Source organism: Henckelia pumila, chromosome 3 (assembly GCF_033568475.1).
Source record: "Henckelia pumila isolate YLH828 chromosome 3, ASM3356847v2, whole genome shotgun sequence".
Lineage (NCBI taxonomy): Eukaryota > Viridiplantae > Streptophyta > Magnoliopsida > Lamiales > Gesneriaceae > Henckelia > Henckelia pumila.
In genome coordinates this window covers 197,394,825-197,414,957 of record NC_133122.1, presented here as the reverse complement: position 1 = coordinate 197,414,957, position 20,133 = coordinate 197,394,825, and the positions used below count along the sequence as shown (strand labels likewise).

At 35.4% G+C, this 20,133-nt stretch overlaps 5 protein-coding genes and 1 non-coding gene across 7 annotated transcripts; 3 read left to right on the top strand and 3 right to left on the bottom strand.

Moving 5' to 3' along the window:
• The first annotated feature begins 98 nt into the window (after positions 1 to 98).
• Positions 99 to 6,384, top strand: LOC140892560 (uncharacterized). Of its 2 annotated transcripts, XR_012152850.1 has the most exons (13): positions 99 to 423; positions 1,501 to 1,630; positions 2,096 to 2,163; positions 2,269 to 2,339; positions 2,562 to 2,825; positions 3,294 to 3,457; positions 3,544 to 3,599; positions 3,702 to 3,754; positions 5,027 to 5,195; positions 5,309 to 5,406; positions 5,486 to 5,605; positions 5,973 to 6,052; positions 6,150 to 6,384. XR_012152850.1 is itself a non-coding variant. In XM_073301488.1 (11 exons), exons 1-11 carry the CDS (start codon positions 240 to 242, stop codon positions 5,600 to 5,602), a joined length of 1,374 nt encoding a protein of 457 aa, XP_073157589.1. In that variant the 5' UTR covers positions 99 to 239; the 3' UTR covers positions 5,603 to 5,875. The 2 variants fall into 2 exon arrangements, 1 of the variants encoding a protein (XP_073157589.1); XM_073301488.1 differs by lacking the exons at positions 5,973 to 6,052; positions 6,150 to 6,384 and having other exon boundaries at positions 5,486 to 5,875.
• On the bottom strand, positions 6,366 to 7,704 carry LOC140892561 (senescence-specific cysteine protease SAG39-like). Its single transcript, XM_073301489.1, has 2 exons — positions 7,194 to 7,704; positions 6,366 to 7,052 (listed from the first exon to the last, which is right to left on the bottom strand). The coding sequence occupies exons 1-2, from the start codon at positions 7,702 to 7,704 to the stop codon at positions 6,466 to 6,468; spliced, it is 1,098 nt and encodes a 365-aa protein (XP_073157590.1). The 3' UTR covers positions 6,366 to 6,465.
• Positions 7,705 to 8,462: 758 nt separating this feature from the next.
• On the bottom strand, positions 8,463 to 10,261 carry LOC140892559 (plant-specific TFIIB-related protein PTF2). The gene has a single exon (XM_073301487.1). The coding sequence runs from the start codon at positions 10,094 to 10,096 to the stop codon at positions 8,474 to 8,476; it is 1,623 nt and encodes a 540-aa protein (XP_073157588.1). The 5' UTR covers positions 10,097 to 10,261; the 3' UTR covers positions 8,463 to 8,473.
• Positions 10,262 to 10,875: 614 nt separating this feature from the next.
• TRNAG-GCC (transfer RNA glycine (anticodon GCC)) lies at positions 10,876 to 10,946 on the top strand. The gene has a single exon. It is a non-coding gene; the product is annotated as a tRNA-Gly (tRNA).
• Positions 10,947 to 14,689: 3,743 nt separating this feature from the next.
• On the top strand, positions 14,690 to 17,276 carry LOC140890717 (uncharacterized). The gene is made up of 2 exons (XM_073298730.1): positions 14,690 to 15,249; positions 16,296 to 17,276. The coding sequence occupies exons 1-2, from the start codon at positions 14,804 to 14,806 to the stop codon at positions 17,143 to 17,145; spliced, it is 1,296 nt and encodes a 431-aa protein (XP_073154831.1). The 5' UTR covers positions 14,690 to 14,803; the 3' UTR covers positions 17,146 to 17,276.
• Positions 17,277 to 17,362: 86 nt separating this feature from the next.
• LOC140890318 (senescence-specific cysteine protease SAG12-like) lies at positions 17,363 to 18,448 on the bottom strand. The gene is made up of 2 exons (XM_073298078.1): positions 18,073 to 18,448; positions 17,363 to 17,956 (listed from the first exon to the last, which is right to left on the bottom strand). The coding sequence occupies exons 1-2, from the start codon at positions 18,446 to 18,448 to the stop codon at positions 17,370 to 17,372; spliced, it is 963 nt and encodes a 320-aa protein (XP_073154179.1). The 3' UTR covers positions 17,363 to 17,369.
• Between the last annotated feature and the right edge of the window lie 1,685 nt (positions 18,449 to 20,133).

The window sequence follows — 20,133 nt, the reverse complement described above, 5'->3', positions numbered from 1 at the left end:
AAATGTAGCAAATCGTTGTCCAAATGGAAAACATCAAATTAATATTTAACTTATAATGAAAAAAATTGATTTATATAAGGGAAAAAGAAATCACTCTTCCGAAGGCAGCTGAGCAGTAATGGCGGCATGGGGAGGAGCGTGGAGTGGCAGAGGATAAGAAGAAAGCAAGTATGGAGGACTTACGACATTCCTCTAAATAAAGAAACAAATTGGTGGCCTTTTACTAAAAATAGAGAGACATGGCATCTTCCGCTCCTCTGTTTTCGTATAAGTACACGCCTCCAATTCTTGGAAGTCGCGGCAACAACAGCCAGCTGTCGTCTTCTTATTCTTCCAATCCCTGCTCTTCTTCCTCTCATTCTTCTTATCCCAATTACTCGTATCGTTGTCCAGGCCATGTCTGCAATTTCTTCACATTCTCAGGTGAGAATTCGATTATCTTCTCTGATTTTTTTTTCTTGTTTTTTCTTTCTAATTGTGGGATTAGGGGGCCATGTTGGACGAGAATTGATTCACTGTTATTTGGGATTTTTGTCCATTGAATCGTCGAGGATGGATCCCGCTCCCCCTGCTTTTTGTGTTTGTGGTGGACCTGTGATTCGTGTAACTCTGTTCCTAAAGGCTAATTAGACTGTGGAAAATGTCGATTTGATGAGTGTTACTCCACTGGGCTTGTGAGTGTTGATCAATGAAATTTCATCCTGTTAAATCAGTTGTTTTGTATGTCCGTTGATTATAGTGGTGGTTGTCTCGACTCTCAAGTCTCAAAGATGGCAACTTGGAAGATTTTGTATAGAATGCGAGTGCTGTTATAACTGATGATGATGAGCAACATGTCTTTTTTGGTCAATAGAGTAGTTTAGTTGGTAGATGGATTGCGCCACTCATTGCTTTTGAATTTTGATTGATAGTGTTAATATTCAGTAGAATCGTCGAGAATTTGGTGAAATATTTGCTTTTGCTCTTTTGATTAGTAATTCTTCTTCCCTCCTTGCATTCTTCTTCTTGCATAAAGATAACGTTTAAAATTTTTTTTTTTAATAAAAAAATTGTCTTTAATAGGAGAAGCTAACATAAAAGGGGTTCAAAAAAGCACTTTTTTTTTATTTTTTTGGTCATTTAAAAGGGGAAAAGACTTCTGAATTTTAAATTAGGAGAGCCTATTATATTGTTTCTTAAGCTGTGACTTTTGTACCCTTAACTGACCCGATATATCTATTATCATACTCGATTCTTTTTAATGAAGTATTGAAGTCGATCAAGCCCAGCTCTGTGTACCTTAAGAAAAACATCTTATTATATGAAATTCTAGTTTATCTTTGTTTAAGTTCCATGTTTCATCCTAATCTGTATAAAACTATACCTGCTACTAGTTATATTGTTTTGATAATCAACTAGGTTGAAAATTATTGAGTTTTCATTATGATTCCGTATCTTTCTTTCTTGAAATCTTATTCATATTCATTTTTCTAACTTCACGCATTACCCTCAACATTGCAGGCATAAAAAATAGCCCAAGGGCTCACGCCATGAGCACAACTCAGGGAAATTTCGCATCTCCTAGGGGCATTGTGAAAATGGAAGATCAGCCTGATCATCTTCTTGTTCTTGTTCATGGTATCTTGGCAAGGTATCAATATTCTTGTACACTAAAAAAGGTTGTAGGTTCTAAGGTGCATGTAATCTCGGTGTAGAGCATTTGAAGATTCTATTTCCTGGTCTAATTCATCATTAAATTTCAGTGAGGATTCTCTCATATTACCAAGCAATCCTCAGGTACACAAAATTGGTGGTGATAATAGGATTGGAGTTTTATTTCATTCCCATAGGTGGTGCTCATTCATTTTTAAATTTGAGACAAGGGCATGGCACGAACTATGACATTCTGACATCATTTAACCTTCCACATGTCTACTTTTGTGGCTTGTTGTATATGCTTCTCATTTATGCTAACATAAAAAACTAACTTTTGAGCTAGTTTTGCAAGTTTCTTGGTTTTTCTGTGTTGGCACTTAAATACTTCTACTCATTCCACCGGAAGCAGAAAATGTACATGCTAATTATTGACCTTGACTAAGGTTTTGGAAAATTGTAGCCCGAGTGACTGGACTTACTTTGAAGCAGAGTTGAAGAGGAGGTTAGGAAACAAATTTATGATATATGGTATAGTGTTCGTTCTAATAAAATATTCTTTCATAGCCTAAATTGAATACCAATGTATTCTTAAGCATTCATTTTTTTTTAATTAGATTGCCTTATCATGTGCAGCAAGTTCGTGTAATATGTACACTAAGACATTCACTGGCATTGATGGAGCTGGAAAAAGACTGGCAGATGAAGTAAGCTTTTGAATGAGTCCTTTGTAAGTCTTATCGTAGGTTGGCTTAGCATTAACTTTGAACAACTTACGTATCTAATATCCATTTTCACAACCCTCTGGCTACTACCCTTGTGGTTAGGTGCCTGGTCCTGGTGGTGTTTATAATATATCTCCAACTTCAACAATTTATGAAGGTTGTTTTAGTGCAATTTGTGTCTTTTCACATTATCCAAATGCTCAGGTCACACAAGTTGTGAAGAAGACGGAAAACCTTAAAAAGATATCCTTTCTGGCCCATTCTCTTGGTGGACTATTTGCAAGATATGCAATTGCTGTTTTATACTCACCTAGTGCCTCCTCTGATCCATCTTATGATACTGGTGGCTCTACTGCTACAGACTTCAAAACTTTGTATGGTTCAAATAAAGGTTTAATTGCTGGGCTGGAAGCAATTAATTTTATTACCCTGGCAACACCTCATCTGGGAGTCAGAGGGAATAGGCAGGTATTTGGTGCTGACAACCATACTAACTCTTATTTCATGTACATGTGTGTGTATTGTGTAGATATGTAAAAAGGGCATGCTGTGGCGTTGCTTATATTTTAGTTATAGACACAGGAAAAATGGAGAATGGAACTTTTGTACAAGTAGACATCTCTTAGGACAGGTTGGAAGGATCACAATTCCTCTGTAATCACATGCATCCAATTACCTTACTTTTGTGTCTTTTTGCTTTTTCGTATTTTCTTTGTTTTGATGTTCACTACATTATTGTATCCTCAAGGTAAATGCTTTTCTGTTGTTTAGGTAGAATCTCACAGTAGATTTTTCTGGTTGACTGGTCCGCCTCCGTGTTTTACTTTCGGAAACAATTTGTGTGTGTTTAAGCTAGCATTAATGTGTTATGATGATTGTCATTGGCAGTAGTTTGGGACCTGACCTCCAGACAGTTAATTATTTTCATTGATTCAGCTTCCATTCCTTCTGGGTGTGCCTTTCTTGGAGAAACTAGCTGTTCCAATAGCTCCCATTTTTGCTGGCAGAACTGGTAGCCAGCTCTTTCTTACAGATGGGAAACCCAAAAAACCTCCTCTCTTGTTACGAATGACATCGGACTGTGAAGATGGAAAATTCATGTGAGTTCATGCAGCCATATATAACAATCTTTGAGCAACTTTGATGTTTACGCCATTCAAACTTATCATAATGGATTGGCCTGCAGATCAGCACTTGGTGCTTTCAGATGTCGAGTTCTTTATGCTAATGTCTCTTATGACCGTATCCAGAAATTTAATTTCAATTGGCACTAAAACACTTTTCCGTTAGTTTGTTTCAAAGGATTCTATTTTATAGATATTGAAAAAAATTAACTCAAACCAGATATGGTTGGTTGGCGGACATCCTCCATACGAAGGGAGATCGAACTTGTCAAGGTAATTCCGTATTTTTATTGAACGTTTTTCCATAGGTTTTGTTATGTTGACTTTGAATAATGATAGACTTTTAGGTTGCATTTGGATTAAAGAATTTGAGTAGATTTGATTTCAAATATAGAACTCAAATCCAGATTTGAAATCCCTTGTGTTTACGAGTATATGCCTTGTTTCAATGTCGAATTCATTCTCTTACATAGTCATTTGAAAACCATACGATTGGGGATTTGAAATATCTTGTGTTTCTCAAGTGTATTCTTTTGTTTCAATTTCAGATTCACTCTGTACTTTGTCATTTGAGATCTATGCACATCAAATCATTTGATTTGAAATCCTCCCACAAATTTAAATACTCCCATCTAAACACAACCTCAGTGTTGTAAATGGCTATGGAGGGGCGGTCACCTGGTTAGGCGGTTGATTTTTTTTTAACCATTTTTTTAAATACATAATCATGCAATGTAATTACAAAGAATCTTCATTCTTTATGTAATTAGAGATGTTATACATAAATAAGTTTTATATAATACAATACAATTTATACAAGGTGCAAAGAATATATAAATGTAACTAACAAGATAATTAATAAAGATTCACCACCATATTAATACTAAACACATTATATAATTTCTTTTACCAAAAGCTTGAGTTTAAGATTCAAAGTTTCAATCCGACATGACAACAGGGGCTATACTAACATAACTAATCTTCTGAATCTTCTGGACATGCACCATGAACTACATTAGGGTTTTTGTTTTTATTTTTGTTGACTTTGCTTGCCTCGCCCATCTTCTACCGCTTACAGAACCACCAAAGGCAAAGGTGTTGCGGTTGACGGCTGCCTCCTTCCTGGGGACCGTGTTGCAACACTGCTGACAATCTTATTGTGACTCAAATTCTATTCACACTGAGGAGTCATGTATCTTTTTCTTCGTGTTTTTTTTTTAAAATTGTTTTTTGAATTTTTGACATAGTACTCTAGCCTACTCAAGCATCCTTTCACGTTTAAAATTGTTGGTTAATTGGGGCTTGTTAATTCAACATCTAGCGACGATCTGTTGAACTTGTTATCAATCTGAGTTGGGTTGCTGAGACCATCCTGTGACTTTTGTTGGGTTTGTCAACAACACACTTCCGTGAAGGATACTGTAGTTTCGTTTCTATGGGTTTCTGATTTTCTTTCAAGTTGTGGAATGATTCTATGATCTGAAATCTTAGGTAAGTTCGTATCTTGGTGAAACTTTTTATCATTTTCATCTCTATTGTTGACAGCCTCCTAGTCGGTCACTGGATGGCTACAAGCATGTTGTAGACGTGGAGTACTGTCCACCAGTTTTGTCTGATGTACCAAAGTTCCCTCCGGAAGCAGCCAAAGCAAAGGAAGCTGCTCAAAATGAACCAAGCACAAAAAATACAGTTGAATATCATGAAATCATGGAAGGTAACTCATTAGTCTACAATATCTGAAGCTGACAGCTGCCAACTCATGTATTTTTTGTTTTGTAAATTTTTTTTCTTCCTTATCAAGTTAGAAATGAATTTCTCTTATGACAGAGGAAATGATACATGGTTTACAACGAATAGGATGGTGGAAAGTTGATGTCAGTTTTCATTCGGCATTTTGGCCGTTCTTTGCTCACAATAATATCCATGTAAGCGTGATCCATCATTTATGATGTTTTTTTGAATTATTCTTGGGTTCTTGTCTGATTATTATCCATTAACAAACAGGTGAAAAATCTTTGGTTTCATAATGCGGGGGCTGGAGTGGTTGCCCATGTAGCTGACACGATTAACCGACAAGAGAAGCAACAGGAATCTCCCACATGCATTGCTGCTAGCTTGTAGCTGGTAGATAAACTGTCAAATAAAACGGTCAACATCTTATTTAGAAATAACCACACCACCTCTGTGTTCACCCTGTCAGTAACATTTTTTCCAGAATGGCCCTTGTCAATTTCTGGAGAGTAATGAGAGTGGGTGGTTTGCCATTAGCAGCCATGATTGTTGTCATCGTAGTCATGCCTACAATATTTTGAATATTTCCAGTGTCAACTTCCTTTTGTAACTTGTAAATGACTTTCCTAATAATGATGTAACATTAAATGGAACATTCTCGAAGGGCTTAACGTATGCCATCTGATTATGAAAGAGCTCTTTTCATTGCTCTATATCATACAGAGCAGCCCATTAAATTTCCTTGTCTTCCTCCAAACAGCTCTGATTTGACCATAGCAGAGAAGGATCAATCATAAAAATGAAGGGATGATGCTTCTTTAAGGGTACCATCATCATCAGGTTTTCTCCTTTGGATTAATTGATTTAAGTACAGTTTGGGATTTTTTTTAAAAAAACTGATTGTTACACTTGCGAGTGATGACTCTGATGACGGCAGATTGCTGGGAAAAGAAGCAATCAAGAAGCTCCAAGGAAGTGAATGCTAAGAAGTTGATGCAGTTAAGCGCTCAACACATTCCTGGTCGAGTCATTCGCTCGCTGACTATCATGCAGCTCATAAGGAATTGTAATAGTTCTTTATGTCTTAGATATTGTATGTTGTTTCGGGCCTATGCTATATAGTTTGATTGATATTGTTGTAAGAAACGATATTCATTCCTCAAGGCACACAATCATTTATTCCAAGGTTATATGTTAATATTATAATGACAGGGTAAAACCTTGTACAACTTTATTGCAAGTTTCAAAAACTTTTAAGCTGTTGGATAACTAGCGTCCATGGCAATCCCACATATCCCTTCTTGAGCTTCAATATCCCTTTCCATCCTAGCGTATCCTTTCTCACCCCATGCTGTTCCCCACGAATTCTTGATCAACCAATACTTGGTTCCGTCACCGGATACTCCATAACCAACTGCAGCAATACCATGATTTAAGTAAGTTCCACAAGATCCGGTTAAAATTCCACTCGAGTAGAATTGGAGCTCGCTACCGTCCACGGCAACTGATACTGGTTGGTTGGCAACAGCTTTCAACAATGCGGACTCGCTGTTTTTTGGGACCTTTTCGTAACCTTTAATATCGACAACATTGGAGCCTGCTTTTTTCGAATCACAATCTTCATCAACTCCTTTGTATGGATAGTTTGCTTCCGTAGTGAGTCCTTTGTTTTTGATGATGAACTCAAATGCCTCCTCCATTAAGCCACCTTCACAGCCTTCGTCTTTGCCTGCTCTGTCACAATCCACCAGTTCTTGTTCGGATAAGGTAACCAGTTTTCCTGTTTTGAGCTGGTGGATGCTTTCCATGGCTGCAACTGCTGAGAAAGCCCAGCAACTTCCTATTGTTTTATTTACGAAAAAAAAAATAGGTTTTGAGGACTGTTGATTACACTTAAGACAAGAAGAATTGATAAATAATTATTATAAATACACACACACACAACACAACACACGCCCATATGCATTTTTATTTTCCTTACCACAACCGCCTTGGTTCTTGACACCAGTGACAGCTCCCTTCTTTGTCCAGTCAACGCTCGTCGGTACTGATGTCACGTTCTCGTATCTGAATGATGCATCCGTGATTGTCTTTGAGTGAGAGCCCTTTTTGTATCCTGTGTAGGATGCCAAAAACTCCTGATTTGTTAAATCAGCAAACTGGTTTGCAGCAAGCTTATAAGTCTGAGTCCCTGCTGCATTGAAAGATTCAATATATTCCAGATTCGCCTGGAATATTTTGAATCTTTTTGCCTTCTCGGCATCATCTTTATACACACGTTCATGTTGTTTCATCCATTCATCATGTCTTTCAGCCATATGTCCGTCAGGAGTAGACCGAGCTATGGCTTGAAAAGCACACACCTCCAATGCTATCAATACAGCAAAAACCACCTTCAAGAAGGGTGTCACGGCCATTCTTGAGAGTTGAATATAGAAAAGCAATGTATCTGATTCTTGACGAAAAAGGAGAAATGATGTGAATCCATCCATTCGGGTGGGAGGTATTTATATAGTTCATCGAGCTCAATATATTCTTCAGCATGACCAGTAGAATTTGCGATAGATTAACCAAGTCCCCAAATCAAGATCTTGTAGGTTGGTTCAAGTGGAAAGAATTCAGTTCCGTGGATGCTGCTACAGTTTATCAAAAATGTTTGATGAACTGCTGTTTTCATATAAGTATGGGTTTACAGCGTAGTTTCTCAGGGTAATTAGTAGGCCATCCACGACAAATTTGTACCATAACAGGTAAATATTGCTTGAAATTTATCAGCTAAGTGGTGTCCCATAGCGAGAAATATAAGAGCCTTACCGGCAGTGTAGTCGTAAATTGAATTTGGCTAAAAGCCTGGAACTGGCATACGTATTTGCAGGTAAAAACTTCAGGGAAAAACATAGTGGAAAGCTGACATGGAAACCATTGAACAGCGTAGCTCAGCTACTTCAATACTACATTATAATTCCCCATACACTCGATCAACCCGGTAAGAAAGGAAAGAGAAGAAAGAAAACTGGAACCGGTCTAAGAAAGAAGTTTAAACCAAATGGTATAGCTTCCACTATAGCAAGATGAGTAGAAAAAATGGTTAGTTGCGAGTAGTAGCTCGAGTCACTTGCATGTGAGCAAATGGATTCGCCTACATCTCCTATGGGTAAAGAACAAATTTTATAATTTTTTCCATGCTACAGACGAACAAAATATTTGATCTTGAAGATGGACAATACGAAACAATTGCCTAGCATACTACTCAAGGGGTAATTACAAGATATCACAATTCCGTGAAGACAATCGGGCAATGCCATCGTCAAAAACGTGTAAAGCCAACAAAACATTGTAATGTCCATTCACTATCTCCTCGTCCTCTACATTATGAAGAAGAAGGGTTTCAATAATGAGATCTTCCCAATCAATATCTAGTTGCATTTTTTTCCTCTTCTTAGCTGTTTTCTCAGGTTCGTGTACATGAAGATCTTTCCCACAACCTGAGTCAGACATAGATGGATTCATGATTCTATGTATACGACACTTGGCATTTTTAATTTTTTCTTGTCTCCGTTGTTTGGCTAGACTTCCCTTATCGAAAGATGGAGGTGTTGGGTCCAATCCCACATCCTTGCCAAAAATCTGCATTAGAACGAGCTTCTTGCTCAGCTCAGAGTTCCCTTGCCACCAATCTATGCAAATTTGAAAATCATAACTTCTTTGAGCTTTCCTTCTGTTTCCGATGCCTCTATCTGCACTGAGCTTGGCAAGAGAAACCTCATCCAAGAAACCAGAATAAATTATGGATAAACATTCAGGAGAGATCTGAAATCTGTCTGGAGACTCAAGAATCAAATTCGAAGAATGGCCCTGTTCAAAATACTGCAAGTTGCCATCTTTTGAGGAGGAATTACAAATCGCATTTCCAATTTCCTCGCCCAAACAGTCGCCAAGTAGTCCTTCCATATCACACTGGACATGCTCATAGCTCTTCCTTTTCCCATTGCATATCGCGCTAGACTTCATCTCCATATACTGGATGACAAATGGAGCATTTTTCAAAATGTTCTTCACGGTAATGTCTTTCCCCCAAGGCAAAACTCGCGCAACTTCCACAAGTCGTTCCAAAAGTTCCTTGTACCTCTTTTTGCACGTACCAACCACTACATGCAGCTCGTTTGCAACATCCTCAATCTTTACAGGAACTTCATTCAATTCACCAACAAACACCAAGACTGCCGCCACCACAGGAATTGGTCTCCTTCCTGTGGTAACAAACCACTTGATCAAACACTGCACCAAGAACACTCCTTGCTGCATCATCCGTCCAATAATATCAGCCGAAACCTGGCCAAAACTCGAACAACTCCTAATAGAACGTTCGAAACAATTCACAATATCAAACTCAGGCAACTTCAAATCAACAAAATCAACCACACGACCAATCATTCGACCCAATTCGAAAACATCACAGTCTACTATATCCGCCACTTCGACAATAGGCAACATTTTGTCATCCTTTCTCATCACAACATAAGCACAAGCACCCACGAATACATCGAACCACCTCCCTCGACCATATTCACCCTCCGTAATTTTCTCCGCCAAAAGCTTAACCTCATTTGCTTTCGATTCCGAAAGCCCTAACTTGAACGTGACATCCATAATCAATCTCTGGGCTTCAAAATTTTTTTTCTCCTTGTAATTGAGAGTACCACCAGCCCCCACAGTTCCAACACGCACATAAGTACCAGCTTCGCCCGTAACGCCACCAATGTGCGCCTGAAAGTTGTCAAAATCTTGAACAACGTCGCATGATGTGCATACCGTAATTCCCGTCACATCCTCCGCGACGAGAGTTCTCTTCCCGCAATTCTTGCAGGCGCCATGACTTTCCATGTTTTATTTTCGTTTTAAGAATTTAAAAACACAAATTTAGGTCATAAACTAAGGATCAAGGGGCAGAAGCGAAAGAGTGGCACGCCAAAATTGCTACTGATGCAAGATTCTGGAAATTCGGAGGATTTGCAGAATTAGGTCTCCGAGAAAGGGAACCGTAACGCGTTTTGGGTTTAGACCTGTATATCGCAAACGGTTTTTGGATGAATATTTGGTGAAATAATGGGTTGGGTTGGGTTGGGTTGGGTTTGATAGTCGGAGCTTATAGATGGGCTCTAATAAGTAACCTAATATTTCCAGTCCAGCCCATATTTGATTAATTTTTTTTATAAAAATAATGATAATGAAATTACTAACGAAGGGAAAAACCTTTTTACCTTGAATGAAATATTCTACTAAAATTTTTAACTGATAAAAATTGTAAGAAATTACAAAAACCTTTTAACGTTGAATGGAAATATTCTACTAAAATTTTTAACTGAAAAAAAATTGTAAGAAATTACGAATTGTATGTATGTAGACATATATATCTTAAATTAAATTTATGTCGGTCAAAATGTGTGTGAATTATCAGAGATATTTCTAATTTTCTCACTTAATAATATAAAATAGATTTTCAAACAATATCAACCATCATGATCATCATTTGAGAGAAGGAAAGGGGGTTTTTTTTCCCTACAAATGGTAGAATGGGCTAGTGCATCTGTATGGCTTCATTTTTTTTTTAATGATGCAATAAACATACAAAACCAATATTTTTAACACTCAAATAGCAACAAGCACCAGTGGTCTAGTGGTAGAATAGTACCCTGCCACGGTACAGACCCGGGTTCGATTCCCGGCTGGTGCATTTATCTATTTTTTAAAATTTTAAATTACCACATTGACAATTGTTTTAATTTCAGACTATTTCGATTGCAGATATTATTTCATTCATTCATATCCTCCTCTTAACTATTAATTTAGTGGGATCCCCGTAAGTAAAAGAAGAAAAAAAAAAAGAAAAAAAAAGGGCACTATTTCTGGGATTGGATTGGAAGTATATATGTGTCTCACGTGTTTTGGACAAGTGGTGTGCTGCTAGCTAGTGCTGGAGGCCGTGACTCCACCATCGCTCTTTTTAACCCAAAATAATAAAGAAGTGATTGAATTGGGAATTTACCAATAGCAAGTGCTGAGATTGGAAGATGGATATTTTGGCAATTTGGTGCATGCCATTCAAAAGATATGGTGGATTAGAACTTGTGGTCTCCATTTGTTCACTTTTCAAATGGAAAACTAAATAAGCTACATCTTGTACGTACTGGATTATTTTATGCACCCACGGCCACACGTGAGTTAAAATGTTAAAACCAAAAAGTAAAAATAAAAATGATGATTCTTTCTTCTTTTTTTCTTCCTCGGTTGTAGCAAAATTATGTCGTAAAAACGTTTTCAAGTCTCGTAAGGAAGGAAAAATTGATGATTTCATGTGTGCGTGTATGCTTGTGAAAAACATGTATATATGTATATCTTAACAATTAGAACATAGACCATATGAATTAAAACATTATCCGTAAAATATAATGATGATTTTCGCCAAATTTTTCAGAACATATATACTCGTGACTGTATTTCTCATCTCTTCTCCAATTAGAAATGTTTTGTATTTAACTCGTGTCATTAAAACTTAGGAGATGTCACTATTTCAAAGTAGAGCAGTCTCGTAATATATGTATATTACGTGTGTTCAAAATTGGGGGTGTGACATGCTTCAAAAAATAAATAAAAAATAAAAAATTGGGGTTGTGATTTTTTGTTGGTGGTACACCTCGGTAGAGCACTAAGCGGCCCTTTTTTTTTTTTTTTTTTTTAACCAAGTTAATTCCAAAAATTATTCATTTTTTAAATATGTTATTTATTTGTATTAAACGTATATAATAGGAAAATAAATTGATGCATATTGAATTATTTTAATATAATTATGTGATTGTGTTTGTTTCAAAAAAAAATCATAAAGATTTATCTATATATTTGTATAATAAATAAAATAAATATATGAAATGAGAAGTACCATTAGTTCATTACGTACGTAATATGTTTCCGAAATTTATTTATTTATTTCGTTCTTCCTTTCTTTGTTTTTTTTCGAAACACCACTTGATAAATTGCGCTGGCGCATTAAAACTATTCCACATGTGGAAGAAATTGTGGCCACGACTCGAGATTAAAAAAAAAAAGAAAAGAAAAGAAAGAAAAAGTCGAGGAATCTAACACGTTAAATTTAAATGACACGCCATGATAAATTCACATTTAAATTTAATTTTAGTTCTGTTTGGGCACATTGGCACTTTTATTTGATGCGAAATTACAAGCTCTTTATTATTTTTAAATACAATCCCAATCTTTAAAAGTATATCAGATTGTATTGATGACGTGTTGTTCATTTGACACCAAAAAACCCTAGTATGAAATGAAGTCTCGAATTCGAGATTCAATTACGACAATCCCTTCCCCCAAATAAAAAAAAGTATATAAAATTATGATTTCATTTTAACTTATAGTCTCCGACTCTGCCACGGAATAAACTCAACTTTTAAATGCATAAATATCTACTTTATGTGGTTTTAATTTGGATCAAAATCGTATTGTATTCTGACTTAGAAAATTACATCGACTTAATTTAATTTAATTTTTTGTGATGGGACAACATAACTGTCATATATAATTTGAGTATGCACTCAGACAAATCTTTCGTCTTAATACAATAATCTTCAAATTATATATTTCAGCCGAGTAAATTATATATTAAGTAAGCCTTGCGTGACAAAGTGCTCGATAAAAAAAATATTAATAAAGAAAATCAAATATGTTGATAATTTGATTTCACGTTCATATACGGTATCAATCCGAATACGAGAAAAAGACAAATGGTAATCTTAAATTCTTAATTAGTTTGGTAAAGGATGGGTATGCCTTGTAGTACTAGTATCACACCAATTTCAGTGTACATCCCAAGACGGAAGCAGAGGGCATTATGGGAAACGAAAAAAATTCATATAATAAGACATCGTTTGGTTCGAGGATAAGATAAATAATATTTGGATAAGTAATATAATGTAATATAAAATAAATAAAAAATGATAGTTAATTTAGTATTTGATTTGATTGATAGATTATAGTTTATTGAATTTGATTGATTGAATTTTATATTAAAAATATAAATTACCATTTTGTCTTTTTGAAAATAAATAAAATATGAATAATATTATTTATAAGGATAATATAGTAATTTAAATTCAATGATTTGATTGATGCAAGATAAATGATTAATGATTTGATTGATGTAAGATAAATGATTAATAGATGGATAAATAATATGATGAGAAAAAAGCGAGATTGAATATGATAAGTTGTACAAGTACTAATTGTACTTGTACCAAACGGTACCTAAATGTAATATAATTAATGAGTAAAATGTATTTTGACATACAAACTATTGTTAAAATGTCATATTGGTACACGAACTATTTAAAATGGCTTAATTGATACATGTTCAAAATAAAATGTCAATTTTACCCTTAATATGAATTAATATATTATATTAATTAATTTTAAAATATCATATTTATTAAAAATTAATATATATATATATATATTAATAAAACCACAAACTCAATAAATAAATCATATGCATGTAGGACTAAAAATATTCATTAATAAACTATTTATATTTTAAAATTTAAATAATTTATTAATGAAAAAAATACTCATTAATAAATTATTTATATTTTAAAAATATAAATAATTTATAATGAAATGATAATAATGAAATGATATTTTTTCTATCAATGTAAATAATTATCCATTTAAAAAAATTGATATAAATTATATATTAATAAAACCACAAAGTCAATAAATAAATCATATACATGTAGAACTAAAATATATTTAATAATGATAAAATATAAGTAAATAAATATTTATTTATTAATATTTAATTCAAGTGCGAGTAAAAATATAAATTTAATGTTAAAAAAAGTATAAATTTATAAATTATTAAATTAAGTGGAAAAATTTTGGGTTATTAGAACTACGTAAATCAAGATAATGAGTGAAATTTTTTCTTTGATATTTGTTTTTTCATGATCTAATCTTTAATGTTGAAAATTTTTGTATCAAATATTGAAAAACTAAATGGTGAATATGTTTTTTTCAATCATTTAAACACAAGATCAACAGACTCCGGTGATCTATATTTTTATCATAACAATATACTACAATATTTGTTGTATAATTTGACTTGACAATTATTTATCAATATATATATATATATATTAATTTTTAATAAATATGATATTTTAAAATTAATCAATATAATATTAATTAATATTAAGGGTAAAATTGACTTTTTATTTGGATCATGTATCAATTAAGCCATTTTTAATAGTTCGTGTATCAATATGACATTTTACCAATAATTCGTATACCAAAATATATTTTAGTCTATAATTAATTAATTTAAACCAAAAAATTATATATATTACTGGAAGCACACATCTCAATCTCAGTATATATATATATATGCATGTGCTCTCTACACTACAGTAGATCTCCTTGGTTTCAGTCCCTTCGTACGATTCTTCGGTTTCCTTTTCTCTTCGGTCAGACCAATTATTTGACCTATTGATATATAAAACAATTGGAATCAAACCAACTTCTCGAAATATGTCAAAAAGATCAGATTCTTTCAACAATTGGTTCTTTGCGTGCACCAAACTGAGGTTTTTTACTCGCATGCGGCGATTCCTCCGGTTAAACGCCGCCGAGAGACAGCGTAAGCCGCCGGAGAAACGACGGGAAGAAGTCGTGGATTCATACAGAGAAGTGAAGGTCGAAGATTGCATGGCGGGAGAATCGCGCGATTACGGTGATGCTGGGTGGGTGGTGGTTCTGCATAGGTCCGTGAAGAGGCTTCATTTTGGGAGCTGGGAAGAGAAAGAAGCTGCGGCGGAAGAAATACAGAGGCTGGCGGGAGAAGGCCTGAAGAGGCGGAGAACCATGGCGGAGCTCGGTGTTATTCCGCCTCTGGTTGAAATGGTGGGTTCCCAAGTGGTGGCGCGTCGGAGAATGGCTGTTCGTGCGTTGATTGAGCTCGCCAATGGCTCTTTCGCGTGAGTCTCAATTTTCTTCATAATTAATTATTCTTGCAAATTAATTATATATAAAAAATGAAATTATAATATATATCAATTTTAAAAATAGGATTTTTATAAGTTTTATTTCGTTAAACCCATTTCTGTTGTGGGATAATAATACTATTAATTTTTTTGTTTTGGTGGACCTGAATTGAACTTTATTGCATTGGTTAGATATGAATTTAGTCAGCAGTCTGGTTGAGTTGTCGAATATTCAATATTATTATGAAGGCAGAGGAATTTTGAATTTTCACTGAATTTGTTGACTTGGCAAAATGTCAGTGGAAATGAGATAACTGCACTTGAAAGAAGAACTATAATGGTGGGCCAATGTCCAGTGGGGATAGATGAAAGTATTCGATTTCAATTTGATTTAGGAAATGATTGAGAGTATGAATTTCAAATAATATTCAAATAGATTTATTTGAAATCTATTGATCCAAACAGTCCAGGATGAGATTCATGGCCTCTATGAATATTTTATTGCTAGTCCATCTTCTACGTCAAATCCACACTCGAGTCCTCCACCCATGTGAGTGGTGGTTCCGCTGATGCTAGCACGTGACGTTTTTTTTTTTTACATGTGAGATGTTTATGTTTGTTCGTTGGATCTTCAATTGAGCATCGCTCGAATAAGATAGCATCGACGGATCCATGAGTGGTGGCGGAGAAAAACGCAGTTGAGCTAAAGGTTAAATTAACTCTTCAATGCTCACTTGCATATTCTCAGCACCCACAAAAGGTTAAATTAAATTATTGCATAACATGAAAGTCAGAGTCTATAAGATGGCTGGAATACTAAATATATATTTTCTTAAGGTTAGGACAAAGGTAGTTGAGCTAACATCACATGCTGCTTTTGACAAACCTTGACTGTGATGAATTCCATGCCTCAAATCAAACATATTTATTATCTTTTGAAAATGTATAAATAAATTTAGACAAGTTTCAGGTTCGAGTGAATTTGCTGACGTTTACAATGCATTAGGCCTTAATTATTTCTATTTTGGCTCTTCTTCTAGGAATAAAGCTCTAATCGTGGAGGCAGGGTTCTTCTCAAAACTGCCCGAAAAAATCGAATCCGTGGACGAAACGCATAAACAAGAACTTGCAAACCTGATCTTATCAATATCAGCCCTGGCCAACAGCCAGTTCTCCCTCAAATCAACAAGAATGATCCCTTTTGTGGTTTCCGCTCTCGAGTCGAGTTCAAGTAACATCGACACCAAAGAGTCATGTATAAGCATATTACATAATCTATCTTCAATCTTGGACAATGCCGGACCTATAATCAGTTCAGGGGCCATAGAAGCACTGATGAAATCATCTGTTGAGACATTAACATCAGAAAAAGCCTTGGCGACTTTAGGAAACTTGGTTGTAACATCATCAGGGAGGAAAGCGTTGGAGCATAGTCCGGTAGTTCCAGAGGCGTTTATCGAGATCTTGACATGGGAAGAGAAGCCCAAATGCCAAGAATTGTCTTCTTACATTTTGATGATATTAGTACATCAGAGCTCATTTCAGAGGCAGAAAATGGCCAAGGCCGGGATAGTACAAGTTCTTCTTGAAGTAGCATTGTTAGGGAGTCCATTGGCGCAGAAACGAGCTTTGAAGATCCTGCAGTGGTTTAAGAACGAGAGACAGATGAGAATGGGGCCTCACTCGGGGCCTCAGGTGGGGCGGGTGGCTTTTAGTTCACCTCTGAATCAGAGGGATCTTGTTGAAGGAAAGAGACTGATGAACAGCATGGTGAGGCAAAGCTTGTATAAAAACATGGAAAATATCACTCGTCGAGCTAATGCAGCTGGAGACCCCTCGAAGATGAAGGCTTTGGCGATTAGTTCGAGTTCAAAAAGCTTGACTTACTAGAGAAAATCATTCACAAATCATAGTGGCTGGGGTACAGGACGAAACGAAATGTTTGAATCGTTGATTTTGTTTGTAAATTGAGGAAAAATTATGATACACAAATGATTATGATTTTTACAAGAAATCTTCTATTCGTGTCATCTAGCATTTTTGTATGCAAACGAGTACTCATGAAGTTTCATTAAACAGATACATATACAGAAACATTGCGTGCAATACTTCAGCTAGATTACAGGATAGTACACTTCAATGGTAATCCCACAGAGCCCTTCTTTATCAGCAATATCCCTTTGCAACCTCATGTAACCATCTTCACCCCAAGAAGGACCCCATGAATTCTTGATTATCCAATATTTCAACTTACCTTTTTCCATACCATATCCTACAACTGTAACACCATGATCCAAGGTGTCTCCACATTTTCCAGTGAAAACGCCAGTAGAGTAGAACTGGAAGTCGGATCCGCTAGCATCGACCCTGACAGCAACTGGCTGGTTTGCAACTGCCTTCATGAGTGCGTCCTCGTTATTTGCGGGTACCTTCTGGTATCCGGTTATCTTTGTCACCGGTTCGGCCTCCTTTTTCTTGTCACAAGTACCTTTTACATCTCTAGGAGGGTAGTTTTTCTCAGTTGTGATCCCATTACTTTTTATGAACTCAAAAGCATCGGATATGAAGCCGCCACCATCGCAGCCTTGTTCGATTCCTGTATTGCAGTCCACTATTTCTTGAACTGACAAATCATATAGTTTTCCGCCTTTGATCTTGGTGATTCCTTCCACAGTGTCAACAGCAGGAAAGGTCCATGCTCCTGTATCGTTGATTTTTAGTTTAATTCACTGCTCTACTTAAAAACTCTGAAGCATATATATCTCAGAATGTTCAAGAAACTGATTCATATAATATTGATTGTACATATATACTAACCACATGTTTCGTCTCGAATTGGAGTGACAGCTCCTTTCTTTCTCCAGTCTATGCTCGGTGGAATATCTGTGAAATTTTCATACCTGAAAGCCGTCGTAGAAGGAGATTTCGCGCTGTTGAGACTTCTATAAGCCATGTAAGTTTTCTTGAACTCCTCATTTGTCATGTCCGCGAACTGATTAACGCTCAGCTTGTATTGTTTTTTCCCAGCATTGTTGATGAAATCAATGTACTCCACATTTGATTTAAAAATGACAAGCCGGCTCTGTTTCTCCGCATCATCCTTGTACTTGCGTCCGTATTGATCCATCCACTGCGCATGCCTCTCCCGGATATCAGCTTCTGGGATCACACGAGACGTGATTTTGGGGACCATTGCGCAGATGATGATGAGCGAAATGGTTATGATGCTACTTTTGCGACATATCGATACCATTGTTAATGAAATGTATGTACTGCATGTGATGAAACTTTGGTTGGGGGAATTTGGAGTTAAAAGTTAACGTATGGAGTCATTTTATGGAGACGAAAACGAGGATATATGGACAAAACATATTCATTTTACTAATCTACTTGGCTTTTGCGGCAATTCGCTTTTAATAATTTATTAGTTCTCTCTTTTTCCCGGCAGATTTTAAATTTTAAACAACAGAAAAAACGATGGAACCAACATTAACAAAATTTATTCTTTATGGGAAGCAAGAACTATGTTATGACTTGTGCGTTCTTGGAATCGATGAGCAATTGTAAAACAACTAAATAAATATCAAAATTAAAGAATACAACTAATTCTTATATTCATGATTTGATTTAACATTCTATATTTCAACCGTACGAAACAAATTGAAGGGAAAAACAAATGAAGCAGCTAGCGTCCACGGCACTGACGCTTAAGTTTCCCTATCATTCAAAACTTGTTGGCCATTCTAGGGGTTAATCTATGCTACACCAGAAGTGTTTTACCCCCTAATTCAACACCATTAGATCACGTGGGTCCATTGTATTTTTATGAAAATTGACATATGTATGGATGATCCAAAGATTAATATTTGACCACATCATGGGGGGAGAAATATTTCAAATGTAGCATAGAGTAATCCAGGATTATTTGATTTAATCCGAATATCTAATTTTAATCCGAGTATATTTAATTTGGGAATATTTAGAGTTTTGATTTAAATTCTAATATTCTTAAATTATTTAGGATTGAAATTAAATTTAAAAGAGGGCCGAGGAACGAATTGCAAACACTGAAGAATTGAGGGGCTAAAATTCAATTTGGCTTGAATTTATCAGATTATTATTGATTATTCAGCATGTATACGTGTATTCCACAAGAGAATTCAGAAAATTGAGCAGATGAAAGCCGAGGCCTTTCTTTTCATGTGAGATTTGATTTTCAAAACTCCGTAACTTTTGATCCGATCGTCCAATTTTGATTCCGAAAATTGTTCTGGAATCCTTGCGATGAGGGCTTCGATCTAGTGTAAGTTTTTATTTATTTCGGCATGGTTTGAAGATTGAAATATTGCAGAGATCAGATTTTATGCTCTATGTATGTTCTTGAGGTTTATATGCGCGATATATTCAAAATCGGATCGAAGAGTTTATCTTATTTGTATATAATCATGAATTCCAGCTTATAGTTGATGATTATAGCTGCTGATATGAGGATATATGATGTCTTGATTCTACATGTTGATTTGAAGTATATGAGATTGATATTGATTTCGATATTTTGTCGGTTATCGATTTTCAGTCGCTATGCTGTCGATTTGTGTTTTGAGACCGTTTTGATAGCCGATGATTGAGCTGAGACGTTCTTTGAGATGTTGTTGACGTTGTAGTATTTTTATTCTTCAATTTCAGACTAGTTTTGAAGGCTAACAACTCAAGAACTTGAATTCGAATCGAAGAAGAAGAAGTTGAGGTTGAAGTGATTTTGATTGAAGATCTATTGATGATGTTGAATTGATTTTGAAATGATAGATTTGAACGAAGTTTGATATGAATGTTTTGATGTTATGTTTCAGATTTGAAGCGTTCAAAACCAAGAAAATA